Below are 14,541 nucleotides of genomic sequence, written 5' to 3'. Positions count from 1 at the left end.
CTGCACAAGCCTCAAACGCTTTAAAATCATAAGTAGCAACATGCTAGAGCTCAGATTGTGATGTCATAATGCCTCATTCCACCAATGCCTAAGCTCTGTCCTCATCTGCATAAGCCTCAAACGCTTTAAAATCATAAGTAGCAACATGCTAGAATGCCTCATTCCACCAATGCCTAAGCTCTGTCCTCCTCTGCACAAGCCTCAAACGCTTTAAAATCATAAGTAGCAACATGCTAGAGCTCAGATTGTGATGTCATAATGCCTCATTCCACCAATGCCTAAGCTCTGTCCTCATCTGCATAAGCCTCAAACGCTTTAAAATCATAAGTAGCAACATGCTAGAGCTCAGATTGTGATGTCATAATGCCTCATTCCACCAATGCCTAAGCTCTGTTCTCATCTGCATAAGCCTCAAACGCTTTAAAATCATAAGTAGCAACATGCTAGAATAATGCCTCATTCCACCAATGCCTAAGCTCTGTCCTCCTCTGCACAAGCCTCAAACGCTTTAAAATCATAAGTAGCAACATGCTAGAGCTCAGATTGTGATGTCATAATGCCTCATTCCACCAATGCCTAAGCTCTGTCCTCATCTGCATAAGCCTCAAACGCTTTAAAATCATAAGTAGCAACATGCTAGAGCTCAGATTGTGATGTCATAATGCCTCATTCCACCAATGCCTAAGCTCTGTCCTCATCTGCATAAGCCTCAAACACTTTAAAATCATAAGTAGCAACATGCTAGAATAATGCCTCATTCCACCAATGCCTAAGCTCTGTCCTTCTCTGCACAAGCCTCAAACGCTTTAAAATCATAAGTAGCAACATGCTAGAGCTCAGATTGTGATGTCATAATGCCTCATTCCACCAATGCCTAAGCTCCGTCCTCATCTGCACAAGCCTCAAACACTTTAAAATCATAAGTAGCAACATGCTAGAGCTCAGATTGTGATGTCATAATGCCTCATTCCACCAATGCCTAAGCTCTGTCCTTCTCTGCACAAGCCTCAAACGCTTTAAAATCATAAGTAGCAACATGCTAGAGCTCAGATTGTGATGTCATAATGCCTCATTCCACCAATGCCTAAGCTCTGTCCTTCTCTGCACAAGCCTCAAACGCTTTAAAATCATAAGTAGCAACATGCTAGAGCTCAGATTGTGATGTCATAATGCCTCATTCCACCAATGCCTAAGCTCTGTCCTCATCTGCATAAGCCTCAAACGCTTTAAAATCATAAGTGTGTGAGGCTTGTGTAGATGAGGACAGAGCTTGCAAGGATGGGGCAAAGACAGGGACAGAACTTGTGGGGATGGAGATAGATCCTTCGGGTACAGGGACAAATGTGTCCCTATGTCATTCTCTAAATGGGAGCTGTACATTCAATTTACAATAAACATAGCAGCCTGGCATAAACTATCCTTGGGCTGCTATTACTGAAAGGTCTTTGAGAGCCACTAGCGCCTGCCAGTTTGTGTTTTCCTTTCCAGGACTTATTTTTTGTGTCTCCAAAACCTGAGTCTCTTTATGCATCTTGATGCCATCATCACTATAGTTCTAACCTGCCTTCTTAATTACAAAACAGATTTTAATTAAAACTATGGATACTTCTGAGATTAAATGATCCCATTATATAGTATTGATCAACTTTAAGCCTGAAGTCATTACTGGTATGTATTAGAATTAGTTATTTTTATGCAGCATTGACAGTGTATGCAGCAGTGCATATGATAGACAGGAAAGTTACTGAACACATGAAAGATGCAGAAAGGGCTTAATCAAGATGGTGGATGCACTGCTCCCGGCTCTTGGAGCCCCACTGAGGGTAAGGCCAATTTTGCAACATGGGAAGAAAGAAGGGGAAGATCATCCCTACAAGTTTGCCTATCACTGGTCAATCTGTGAACCAGGAGATTGGAGTCCTTTTCACTCTGGCGGGACCTAGAGCATTGCTGGTACTTTCCTGTGGGCTTGGGGGTATTGCTGTGTTCTGGGGGAGAGGCCTACTGTACTCTGCCACCCCTGAAAATGTGCAAAGTGGCTTCCACCGATCCAGTTGCCTATACTTAGGGTTGCCAGACGTCCGGATTTCTGGGGGTCCGGACGGCTTTTCAAAACTTTGTCCGGGTTTTGAATAGAAATCGTGTCGGAAGGGGGAAACTGCGCATGCGCCGATGCAACATGGTGACATCAAGTCGCATCCACGTTGCATGGATGCCTTCCTGCCTAACAAACAGGCAGCGGGAAGGGGGGGCTGGGGGGGGCAGGGATGGGTGGAACTGGGCGGGCCTGAAAGTCAAATGGCAGTGAGTGCTGGGCATGGACGTGAGGTGGAAGAGCAGAGGAGAAAGTGTTTAGAATTTCTGTTCCAGACCTGGGCACTGTATGGCCCCCCCCGGGCTACATCTGGCCCTTTGGGTGTCCCTGACCGGCTCGCATGAGATCAATGGCAAATTAGGAATCAAACATACATGCACACAATGCAACGGTTATTGTTTTTACTATGAATGTTTCACATTTTCGTAGCCTAATTGTAACATCTACCAGTAGCAGCCAATCAAGACCATACAATTTATTGCTTTTTATAAAGAGAATTAAAGTGGAGTAGAATTCAGTTTAGCCCAGTGGCGTAGTAAGGGGCGCCCTCTTGGTGTGAGTGCAGGCACCCATCCTCGTTTCTGCCCCCCCCTCCTGCTCTTTCCCTGCTCCCCCCAATGCCGTGCTTCCTTTCCCCTGTACCTTTGTAACATTTTTCCCTAGGCTGGACCACCTGGGAGTTTAGGTAGACCTGGGGGGCATCTTGACCACATCGGAGAGAGGGTGGGGGTGGGAGAGAGGGGAAGACGCTATTTGTGTGCAGCTAGTACTGGAAGTTATGTGGATGCCTGCGGATATTCAGTTCCAGCTCCTACATAGGGGAGAGTGTGGTGCAGTGGTTAAAGCTACAGCCTCAGCACCCTGGGGTTGTGGGATCAAACCCACGCTGCTCCTTGTGACCCTGGGCAAGTCACTTAATCCCCCCATTGCCCCAGGTACATTAGATAGATTTTGCTCCTTGTGACCCTGGGCAAGTCACTTAATCCCCCCATTGCCCCAGGTACATTAGATAGATTTTGCTCCTTGTGACCCTGGGCAAGTCACTTCATCCCCCCCCCCCCCCCCCCCCATTGCCCCAGGTACATTAGATAGACTGTGAGCTCACCGGGACAGACAGGGAAAAATGCTTGAGTACCTGAATAATTTCATGTAAAACCGTTCTGAGCTCCCCTGAGTGAATTTACCTACATGCCTGGTTACCTATGCAGTTACCAGCACCGAACACTGTCATCATTTTTACTGCTGTAATTATCTGTTGCTTATGTTTGACTTATTTTTGCTGTACGCTGACTTAAGTGAATTCCTTCAAAAAGGCGGTCACTAAATCCCAATAAATAAATTTACAAATGCATAAGACCAAAATGATAAGGCATGTGGAGCCAGAAAGGAAGTACAACTGTGACAGGAAGTATGAAACCACTTAAAAAAAAAAGTGGTTCCACCGCGAAGCCCACATCTTGCTTTTATATTGTTGCAGGGAATATTAAAAGTAAAAAAGGCTTCTTGATGTCGGCATTCGAGGAGGCCGGCAACGGTAAACTGTACTGTATAAATGCCTACAAGGACAATTCCACCCCCCAACAGCCAAATCAAAAGCTTGCCTTATTCCAAATGCAGGTCACAGACAGTTCAAAAAAGATAAACAATCTGCTCCTTAAAATTCAGACAGTGAAATCTATTCTGTTCAAAAGCAAATTCCCAGCAGCTCATAGGCCCTTGGTTTAATCCAAATTACACACAGGCAGGCTGTCTTTTCAGACACGAAAAGATCGGTTGCTCTTGTCATTTGCATTTTAAATGTCCAGGTATAAAATAACTTTCTTAAGCAGCATAATCGGATTGATTACTGAATATTCCAACTAGTGTAAATATTAGAATATGAATTCACAGCTCAAAATTCTTATGTGCTGAGAAAAAGGGTAAAGAAATGCTATAAAAACAAAACCACCCCAGCACAATTCAAGCACGGGGTGGGCATTCTGAGATAACTGCACTTCCTGAATAGCACAACTCATCAGACTCACAACAGACACCTGAATTCCTGTTGTCTTTACATCTTATAGGGTAATTTTATCGAAGCATGACTTGTGGATGCCACTGTTTTGGCGTTGCCATATAGCCAATAGCTTAGTAAAGGGGGTGTTGCAGACTGTCACAGGTGCCATCTTCACAAGGGTTTCCTCTGCCCTCCCTCCCCCCACCCGTGTAACTCTTGAAATGTTCATCTGCTGTCCAATGTGTGGCGGCGGCCAAAAAAGCAAACAGGATGCTAGGAATTATTAAAAAGGATTGTTAACAAGACTAAGAATGCTATAATGCCCCTGTATTGCTCCATGGTGCGACTTCATCTGGAGTATTGCATTCAATTCTGGTCTCCTTATCTCAAGAAAGAAATAGTGGCGCTAGAAAAGGTTCAAAGAAGAGTGGCCAAAATGGTAAAGGGGATGGAACTCCTCTCGTATGAGAAAAGACTAAAATGGTTAGGGCTCTTCAGCTTGGAAAAGAGACAGCTGACAAGAGATATGATTGAAGTCTATAAAATCCTGAGTGGAGTAGAATGGGTACAGGTGGATTGATTTTTTGCTACGTCAAAAATTACAAAGACTAGGGGACACTCGAAGTTATAGAGAAATACTTTGAAAACCAATAGGAGGAAATATTTTTTCACACAGAGAACAGTAATTCCGACAAAATGTTGTAAATCCGTGTTCAGACCGGATCCTAATTTAATTGATGTGAACTGCCTAGAACTCTTTGGGTATGGCGGTATATAAGAACTTAAGAATAATAATAATAATTAAGCTCTGGAACGCATTGCCAGAAAATGTGGTAAGAGCAGATAGTGTAGCTGGTTTTAAGAAAGGTTTGGACAAGTTCCTGGAAGAAAAGTCCATATTCTGTTATTGAGAAAGACATGGGGGAAACCACTGGTTGCCCTGTATTGGTAGCATTGAATATTGCTATACCTTGGGTCATGGCCAGGTACTAGTGACCTGGATTGACCACTGTGAGAACGGACTACTGGGCTTGATGGACCATTGGTCTGACCCAGTAAGGCTATTCTTATGTTCTTATGAGCCATCTTCTCTTTACTATTTAATATCTCAAAAGATCTTAAATTATCAATAACCAACCTCAGATAGCGTTGAATTTAACAGCTATAATACACACTTATGCCAGTTCATTTAGGGATTTTCAGACTGCCACCCAAGTAGCATCTTCTACTTGCTGCTTGCGTCAGTGTTGGCTCCCTTCTTGACGTCACTTCCTGGAATCAGGACCAGGACCAGGACGTGATACTACACCCTGAGGCAGCAGAAATGCGAAACACTGGTCATCGTTGGTGTACTGATTGTAATTTGAGATAAGTCTGAGTTTATTTCACTTTGACCACATTGAATTTTCATTGCACCACACGGAGCTTTTTATTTTCCCAGGGAAGGTTTTTTTTTTTTTGCCTGAACACCTTAAGTCACTTTTGTTGCAGTGGGAGGGTTTTCTTCTGAGGCTTTTCCCTCCTATTTGGGTTTATTTCTGACTCGTACTGTAGCTTTGTTCCATTATATTGCATTGTGAAAGCGTTATTCAAACTTCCTGAGGAAGTGACATCAGAGGGCAGGCTCGGGCAGCAGGGAGGAGACCCTGCTTGCTGCTGATGAAGAATGGAAACTCTACCTAGTTTCAATAACATTATAAGTCATATAAAATTAAAATAATTGACAATTTGCAAATTTCTTCAAACTGTATTCCTCCAATAAATAAGATTTATTATTTACCAAATGAAAAGATTCCCGGAAGAGAAGAAGGTGAAAAAGGAAAAGAAAGAGGAAAAAAGAATAACGAAATAGACTTTGCCAACGTGACTGCTCTTCTTGAACAAACAATAACAGCAGACACTGATAGAGCAACGCTCTTAGTATCATTTGTATTTGAGCAAGATGTTAACATGATTCTGAAATTGTATTTCAAAAATTCCCAAAAATTATTTGGGGAACAGAAAATATGGATTTATCCAGATGTCGCGAAGACCACTCATGAACGGAGGAAAGAATTTCTTTCTATGCGTCAAGAGACTATTAAATTAGGAGCCACGTTTCTTCTAGCATATTCCTGCAAATATTTGGTTAGGTATTTAGGAGTCAAATACACTTTTTTTCTCTCCAAATCACCTGAAGGAGTTTTTAGATGTTAAGAAGATCGTCAAGGAATGTTGAACGAGGGATAGTAGAAGTAAAAGCAGTTGTTTAGATACACTAAGCCTTTTTAATTTAATTTAATTAATAATTTCCTTTTTTCTTCTCTCATTTTATGTAACTGCTTACCATTCTCCCTATTATAGTGGTCTAAGAAGGGGAATAAGATTGTTTGATTTCGTAAGATTGAACTTTAATACCTTGATTTGTTTTTCCTCCCTGTCTTTAATGGAGCAAGATGTATTCTTGTAAATTTTGATTTATAATTAGAAATAAATATTAAATAAATAATTGAATAAAGCAAAGATAATTTTTCATTGTACTTCTCTTTGATGCTTCTTTATTAAGAGAATGGTATATTCTTATCAACAGAGCTGGTAGAACCCAGCGCTTTGACAGAATTTAAGTACTTGGCTCAGATATTAAGGGCAGTACATTAAATTAAACTAAGCCTTAAGCTTATATACTGCATCTTCTCTATAAATATAGAGCTCGACACGGTTAGTAAGCAAAGGCGTGGTAAGGGGGGACAGGGGGGGAGGTCCACACTTGGTACAGTCTTGGTAGGGGTGCCGGCATCTATCCTCCTCCCCACCCCTCAATCTTTCCCGACCCCAGCCCTCCACCGTGTGCATGCGTCCATTCCGTTCCCTCCCTCGTACCTCTTTAATTTTCCCTGCGCAAGCAGCGTTATGAACTTGCTGCCCACGGCTGGTGTCGCCTCTCTCTGACATCACTTCCGGGCCCCGCGCCTAGGAAGTGGCGTCAGAGGGATAGCCGACACGACGCGGGCAGCAAGTTTATGATGTTGCTTCCGCCTGGAAAATTAAAAAGGTAAGGGGGAAGGGAAGGGGGCACGCATGCAGTGGAAGTGGGGGGTGGGGAAGGAACAGAGGGGGAGCGCCATGGGCGCCACTTACCCTCGGTACACCACTGATAGTAAGAAAAAAATGAACAGATTAGGTAAAAGCGGTGCATTTTTTTCTAGCAAAAAAAAATGTCGGTACCCAAATACCAGGTCATTCTGAGAGACCCAACCCACAGTAAACAGACCCCCTGCAACCAGCCACAGAATCCATGAAAAGGCAGCAGAACATAAGCGTGCAGAACCTGGGCGCTTTTATCAATACATTCACATTTATCGCAGTAGGAAGCTGAACGGAATTAACAGCCTCGTCTTCAGGTAAGTGAAAAACTTTGGGCTCTTTTAACTAAGCTGCGATAGCGTTTTTAGCGCACGCTAAACCCGCGCTACGCGGCTAGAACTAACGCCAGCTCAATGCTGGCATTAAGGTCTAGTGCGCGGGACAATTCAGCGCGCGCTAAGCGCACGCTAAAAACGCTATCACAGCTTAGTAAAAGGAGCCCTTTGTGTCCAGTACTGGTGTCATTGGGCTATTCTGGGACTAACTGTGGCAATGAGGGTCCCAGACAGCGACCTCTGTTTATGATTTTATTATAGCACTGAGGTTTGCGGATCCGAGCACAGCACTCACATTATTGTATATCGATTGATTGATTGATGCATACGAAGTCATATGTATATCTAATATAATAAAACGCTAGGCCGCGCATGCGCACTTCCTATGCGTGCGCTGGTTTTCCGTGAGCTGTAGCGACACATAGGAAGTGCGCATGCGCGGCTTACGGTCTGGCCTGCTCCCTGTTGAAAGACGCAGCTCCCTTCCTCTAAGTTGGCCGTCCCCGCCGCTGTCATTCCCTTGCGCACCGTACTCTCTCCGCTCTCTCTCTTCCTCCCCCCCTGAGGCGGATGTCAACCGCGGCGGCCCAAGTCGGATGTCGGCCGCGGCGGCCCGAGTCGGATGTCGGCCACGGCGGCTGCTGGCCGTGGCGGCTGTCGGCGGCTGCAGGCCGCGGCAGCCAAACACGGAAAGCATTTTAACATGGAGTTCAGGAGGAAGGTATGGGGGGAGGAAAGTGGGAAGTGGGGTGGGAGGGAAATGCTGCAACACACGGAAATGGAGGGGCAGAAAAGGGGTTGATGGACAGGGGAAGAGGTGCTGATGAACAGGGAGGGGGCGTCAGAAAAATGAAGACAGGCCTACTGCTGGACAGGAGGAGCAGGAAGGAGGTGATGATGGGCAGGGGGAGGTAAAACAAAGGGAGAAGGGCTTCTGCTGGATAAGGTGAGCAGTGATGGGGTGGTGGAGGACACAAGGGAGGTAAAAGGAAGGGAGAATGGACAGGGGGAGCAGGCAAGGGGTGGTAGTGGACAGCCAAGGAACAAAAAAAAATAAAAATGACAGACAGAAATACAGAAAGCGGCTAAGGAGAGAGAAAAAAAAATAAAGACAGACACACACACATATATTCTAGCACCCGTTAATGTAACGGGCTATAAGACTAGTTTAATATAAAGTTGAATATATAAAGCCTGTGAATAAAGTAAGAACGAATACTTGAGGACCACGGGTCGGTTTTATCAAACAATAGACAAGGTGCCGGTGCTCAGTACCCCTAAGTACCCCCTCAAAAAAGCCTTGGATAAAAGACACGGCTAGGAAGGTAAGTAGTATGCAATAATGTATATTTATCCATCCAGAAAGACAGAGGACAAACAGAAGCAAAGCAACACAGCTGACTTGGATAAAAACTGAGATCTGCAAATGGTCGGCTTTGTGTAGCTGAGAGCAAGAAAGTGCCCTTAGCTACATCAGCATAGGTGAGCAGCAAACTTATAAATTGAGTGGGTCGATTCAGTGACATAGCAAGGGTGAGAGGCGCCTGGGGCGGTGGCACCCCTCCCCTGCCCCCTTCTCCTTCCCCGCCACGTGCGTACCACTGCCTGCTTCATATATTTAAGTAAAAATATAGATATGGTGAGGCAGCTATTAATGTGTGTAGCAGGCTTGAAACAAAATAAGAACAGTATGATGCATAGCCCTAACAAATTAAATGAAACCAACAACCGCTCTGAATTTTGCAGGTTAAAAAAAAAAGAACTAATAAATCCAAAAAGCTATAAAAACTAACATACCTGACGTGGCCTATAAGAGGCTGCATTAGGATTATGAGGTGATGTGGCAAAAATATCAGTATCTCCAGGATAAGACTGACAATTCAATGTGCCAAACTCAGCATATATAGCACTACATGTCATTCTCAGTTTATAATTTTTTAAGCCATCAATAAAGGTCAGGACTCAACAAGCCTTTGTTTGGATTTACCGTATATACTCTAATATAAGCCCATCCTAGTATAAGCCAAGATAAGAGTTCCCTCCCTAAAAGAGGGTAAAACTGTTAACTCAAGTATAAGCTGGGGGAGGGGGTTATATTCAAGCATAATCCTGGATTTACTTCTTGAAAGCTGCTCCAGGCATTTTTGCTTTCCACAACTCCTTCATTCACCAGTTGACTGCCACTTCGCTATCTTTCCTACCCCTCTCCTGCAGGACCAGTACTTCTTTCTCGCTTCCTCTCAAGTGACTGGCATTTCTTACTATAGTAGAATCCAGTTAACCAATATTTAACTAACTATCACTCTTAACTAACTGGCAAAAGAGTGGAAGGAGCTGGAGGGAGGGAGATTTGTGCCTGCAGCTGATGCTTTGGGAGAGTGTTGAGGGAGGGAGGACAGACCTGGGTGGGGGGGGTTGGGGTGGACCTAAAGTGGGGGAGGGAGGACAGGACATGGATACTGGTCCTGCAGGGTGAAGGGCAGGGGAGATGGATAGATGCTGGACCCATAAGTGGGGGGATAAGTTGGGGGGAGAGAAAATGACCCAGAAAGAACAGATGCTGGACCTACAAGTGGGGGTGGGAAGCTGATAGAGTGAGGTGGGAAGGGAGACAAAATTATTTTTACAGTAACTCTCAAGCAACCAGAAACTACAGTTATCTGGCATACACTAATCCCCATGGGTGCCAGATAACTGAGTCTACTGTACTTCCTCCTGGCTGCTGTTGCTGCCTCCACAGTTGCCAAAAAAGTAAAAGCAAACTGGATCATTACAGGGTCTTGAGCAGTTGTGCATGCTCAAGACCTCCTGGCTTCTGACCTCTCAGCGTTTCTGGGAGGCCTTGAGCATGCACAGATGCTCAAGGTCCTGCACTGATCCGGCTTGCTTTCAACCTTGTTAACTGAAGTGGTGGCAACAGCATCCAGGACAGAGCAGTAAGAAATGGTGTTCCTCCCTGCCTATAAGCTGAGACCCCATTTTGGGGCTTTTTTTTGGCCCCCAAATCTGTTTATAGTTGAGTATATACGGTATTAGCATTGTTTTTTAAAGTTATTTTTTGTTTGTTTCCATCGCCGGACTTGCAGCACTGGGCTCTTTTCTTCCTTGTGCTGAGCTCTGCAAGGCCTAGAATATGATCTCTTACAAACCTGCTTGGCATTCAGCCAGCTCTCAATAACCAAGCCATTTATTATTTCATATTCAACAAAGAGATGAAATAACATAAATCTCAATCTAACTAACAACCTTGCTAATTGAATTTGAGAAATGGAAACGCAGCTGAATACATCTTACCTGTCTAAAGCCATTCCTTGTGTACTGCAAGATCTTGAGAGCATAGTTTGCCCTTTGCCCTTTACTGTTGAATTCAATGTGGCCAGTGAGACCTTCCAATTCTACCTGTGCAAGAGAGAGGGAATTAAAACACCGTACTGAAATAATCACAAGCCCAGTAAAACTGGAGTAAGTCTATGCTTTTGAGATACTGGAATGGATGCAAACTAATCGCTGTGAACCATTTTTGTGCCTAAAACGCTGACTTATATGTAAATGGGCTCTTAGGGCTCCTTTTTACTATGCACTAACAAATTTAGTGCGTACTAAAGATGAATCCCCCTCCTTTACTAATGGGTAGCACGGGTTTTAGCGTTGGCAGCGGCGGTAACTGCTCCGACGCTCATAGAGTTCCTATGAGCGTCAGAGCAGTTACCGCCGCTGATAAAACCCATGCGACGCGTTAGTAAAGTAGGGGGGAATGTGCGCTAAGTGACAAGAAGCCCACTTTATTCCTAAAGGCTTCTTAGCATTTAGTATGTGCTAAGTGCTATCATGTGCTAAATCCATTAGCACATTTATACCCTGTCCTCCCAGAAGAGCTCAGAATGGGTTACAAGTTAACAGGATAAACATTATACAACATAACTCGTATAGTAATGTAGAGCATGACAGTACATTTTAAATCATGACATGATAGGACAATACATAGGGAAGTATAATAGTACTCAAAAGGCATGGCAATACTTAATAGGATATGACAGGACAAGACCTCATACAGAGATGGCGATGTTGTGAGTTTGGTATGATATTGTAGTAACTAATAGAGCTTGACAATACATTATAATGCCTGACAGTATGAAGCGTGCTGAGGTAGCATATAATGGAGCATGGCAGTGGATTATGATGCATGATAATATATGGTATGGCAGACAGTACGTATAAGAGCATGGCAGGAACATAACAGTACATGGCCTGGTAGGACAATACATAACTGTGAATGCTAATTTATGCTGGGTATAGTATAGCAGTGTTTCTTGCCACTGGGGATCACATGCCCTCCTTCCCGCCCTCCAGCTGCATCGCCAAAGCCGACCCAGAAGGCTTCCCTCTGATGTCAGAGCTGATGTTGGAGGGAACCCTTCCTGGTCAGCTGGGCTCCCCATTTACCTCAACAGTCCTTCCTGCCTTCAGCCACACTAGTTTGTAGGGCCACGGGCAGCAGTTCTTGCACGTTGCATGTGGCTGACCTGGAAGCCTTCCCTCTGACGTCAGAGAGAAGGCATGAGGGTTAGCCATGTGCGACTGCCTGCGTTCCTGCAACAAGTACCACTGAAGGTAGGAAGGAGCAGTCCAGCTGGATGGCCCTGATGGAAGTGAGTGAGGCCCTGGAGCGATAAAGTAGGGAGAGAGGGGACATGATGTAGGAGAAAGGGGAAGGGGGAAGAAGCACGTTGGGACATAGGAGAGGGAATGATTTTAGGACAAAGGCTGGAAGGCGGGGGGGGGGGGGCACGAACTCAGAACACAGAAGGAAAGGAGGGGGAATGAACTTGGAACACAAGGGAGGGAGGAAGGGGGCACTAACCTGGAACTTAGGAGGGAGGGAATAGAAAAGGAGAATTGTTGGGTATGGGTGTGTGAATGAGAGAGAAAGAGATGATGCACATGGGGAAAGGAAGAAAGAGGAAAATTGGACATAGAGAGAGAGAGGAGTGAGGTAGAGATGCATGGGGAAGAGAAGGATGAGAGGGAGAACTGTTGGATAAGGTGATGGAGAGGGAACAGAGGGATAGATTGAAGGGGATGCAATGGGGAGAAATGTTGGACATAATGATGGAGGGAGAGATGTGGCATGGTGCTGGAGAGGGGTGATAGAAGGAGACATCTTGGACATTGGGCTGGTGGGCAGTGGTGAAAAATGCTGCACATGATTCGGGGGCTGAGAGAGGGAGAAATGTTGGATGTGGCAGTAAAGGGAGTGGGAGAGATGCACCCTGGATCTCTGTCTCTCTCTCTTTCTCCAATCCCTTTGCAGCAAGGGAGGGAATGAGAAAATGACAGTGAGAGAGAGAGAGGGAGACATGTTGCCAATGGGGGTGGAGGAGAGAGGAAGTAAAGATGGACTCATGGAGGGACAGAGAGAGATGTTGGTTGGGGAAGGGAGTGAGATCCGGAGGAGAGGAAGCATGTAGGAGGCAGAAAGAAAAAAAAATATTGGATGCACATTCAGAAGGAAGTTCAACCAGAAACTAATGAAATACCAGATAACAAAGGTAGGAAAAATGATTTTATTTTCAATTTAGTGATCGAAATGTGTCAGTTTTGAGAATTTATATCTGCTGTCTATATTTTGCACTATATTTGTCTATTTTTCTATAGTTGTTACTGAGGTGACATTGCATATTTTAAAGTCACCTGTCTTGACCTCTTTGAAAATAAAATGAATATAAATGATAATTAACATTTTCTCTGCGTATGTGGTTACCATTATGTATTGTTAATAAGCTTATATTATGTGTTTATAAAAAATGAATGGAAGAAATTGCATTACAATTAGTATTATTATTATGGGGTCAGGGGCGGAGCTTAGGTAGGGGCTAGGGTAGAAATTGGACTGGGGTACTCGGTTGATATTTGTTAGACTTAGGGATTACTTGGCTTGAAGAAGTTGAGAAACACTGTAGTATAGCATGAAATGTCTGACAAAGTGTGGAAGTGTCAGCAATGACAGTGCATGACAGCACATGGCATGGCAAGGTAATACGTAACAGTGCATGATTTGATATGGAGTGTGTGGCAGGGCCTCTTAGTAAAAGATCCCCTTAGAAAATCAGGTCACATCAGCGCCTACTTGTGCAATAGGAATGCTTAGGAATGGAATTTGGGCACGGGGGGGGGGGGGGGGGATTCTGTATAGCAGTGGTCTCAAACTCAAACCCGTTGCAGGGCCACATATTTGATTTGTAGGTACTTGGAGGGCCTCAGAAAAAAATATTTAATGTCTTATTAAAGAAATGACAATTTTGCATGAGGTAAAACTCTTTATAGTTTATAAATCTTTCCTTTTGGCTAAATCTTAATAATACTATTGTCATTTATAGCTAAAGAGACATATGATCAAGAAACGGTTTTATTTTACTTTTGTGATTATGCTAAACATACCGAGGGCCTCAAAATAGTACTTGGCGGGCCGCATGAGGCCCCCGGGCTGTATAGGGTGCCCAAAGTTAAGCACCAGGATGACGATGCATGCTAAATGCAAATTCTCAGTCCAAATTTTGATTAAATCACCATCTGTACTTTATTTATTTATTTAATTATTGATATACCACTTATAGCCTAAGTGGTTTTCTTATATTCAGGTACTCATGCATTTTTCCCTATCTATCCTGGTGGGCTCACACTCTATCTAATGTACCTGAGGCAATGGGGCATTAGATTAATGCTACGAGCTCTCCTCTAAAGCTCTTTATTGATGTTCAAAGTCGAAAAGCTGCCAAGATCTTGTATTTCCAAATTACCGCATTTCAAGCTCTTTGTGCCCTATCTCTCCTGAATACTCTACCCCAGCGGCTTTCAAGATATCCCTAATGAATATGCATGAGAAAAATTTGCATGCCTACTACCTACTTTAAAAGCAAATCTCGCTCATGCATATTCATTGGGGATATTTCAAAAACCCGACTGGCTGGGGATCCCCCCAGGACAGGTTTAAGAGCCACTGCTCTACCTTATTTATCTCTCTGTTGTCAACTGCCATAAACTGCATTTCTACT

At 44.1% G+C, this 14,541-nt stretch overlaps 1 protein-coding gene across 1 annotated transcript in view; it reads right to left on the bottom strand.

The window, feature by feature from the left end:
* GRIK4 (glutamate ionotropic receptor kainate type subunit 4) overlaps nt 1-14,541 on the bottom strand; it is a 451,695-nt gene that overhangs the window by 62,240 nt on the left and 374,914 nt on the right. Inside the window, exon 11 of the mRNA XM_033918636.1 lies at nt 10,784-10,888. Coding sequence (XP_033774527.1) covers nt 10,784-10,888 — 105 coding nt within the window. The remainder of the gene's footprint in view (nt 1-10,783; nt 10,889-14,541) is intronic.

The sequence above is a fragment of the Geotrypetes seraphini genome, chromosome 13, assembly GCF_902459505.1.
Source record: "Geotrypetes seraphini chromosome 13, aGeoSer1.1, whole genome shotgun sequence".
Classification (NCBI taxonomy): domain Eukaryota; kingdom Metazoa; phylum Chordata; class Amphibia; order Gymnophiona; family Dermophiidae; genus Geotrypetes; species Geotrypetes seraphini.
The sequence above is the reverse complement of the archived record's forward strand: the minus strand, read 5'-3'. Positions and strand labels throughout refer to the sequence as shown.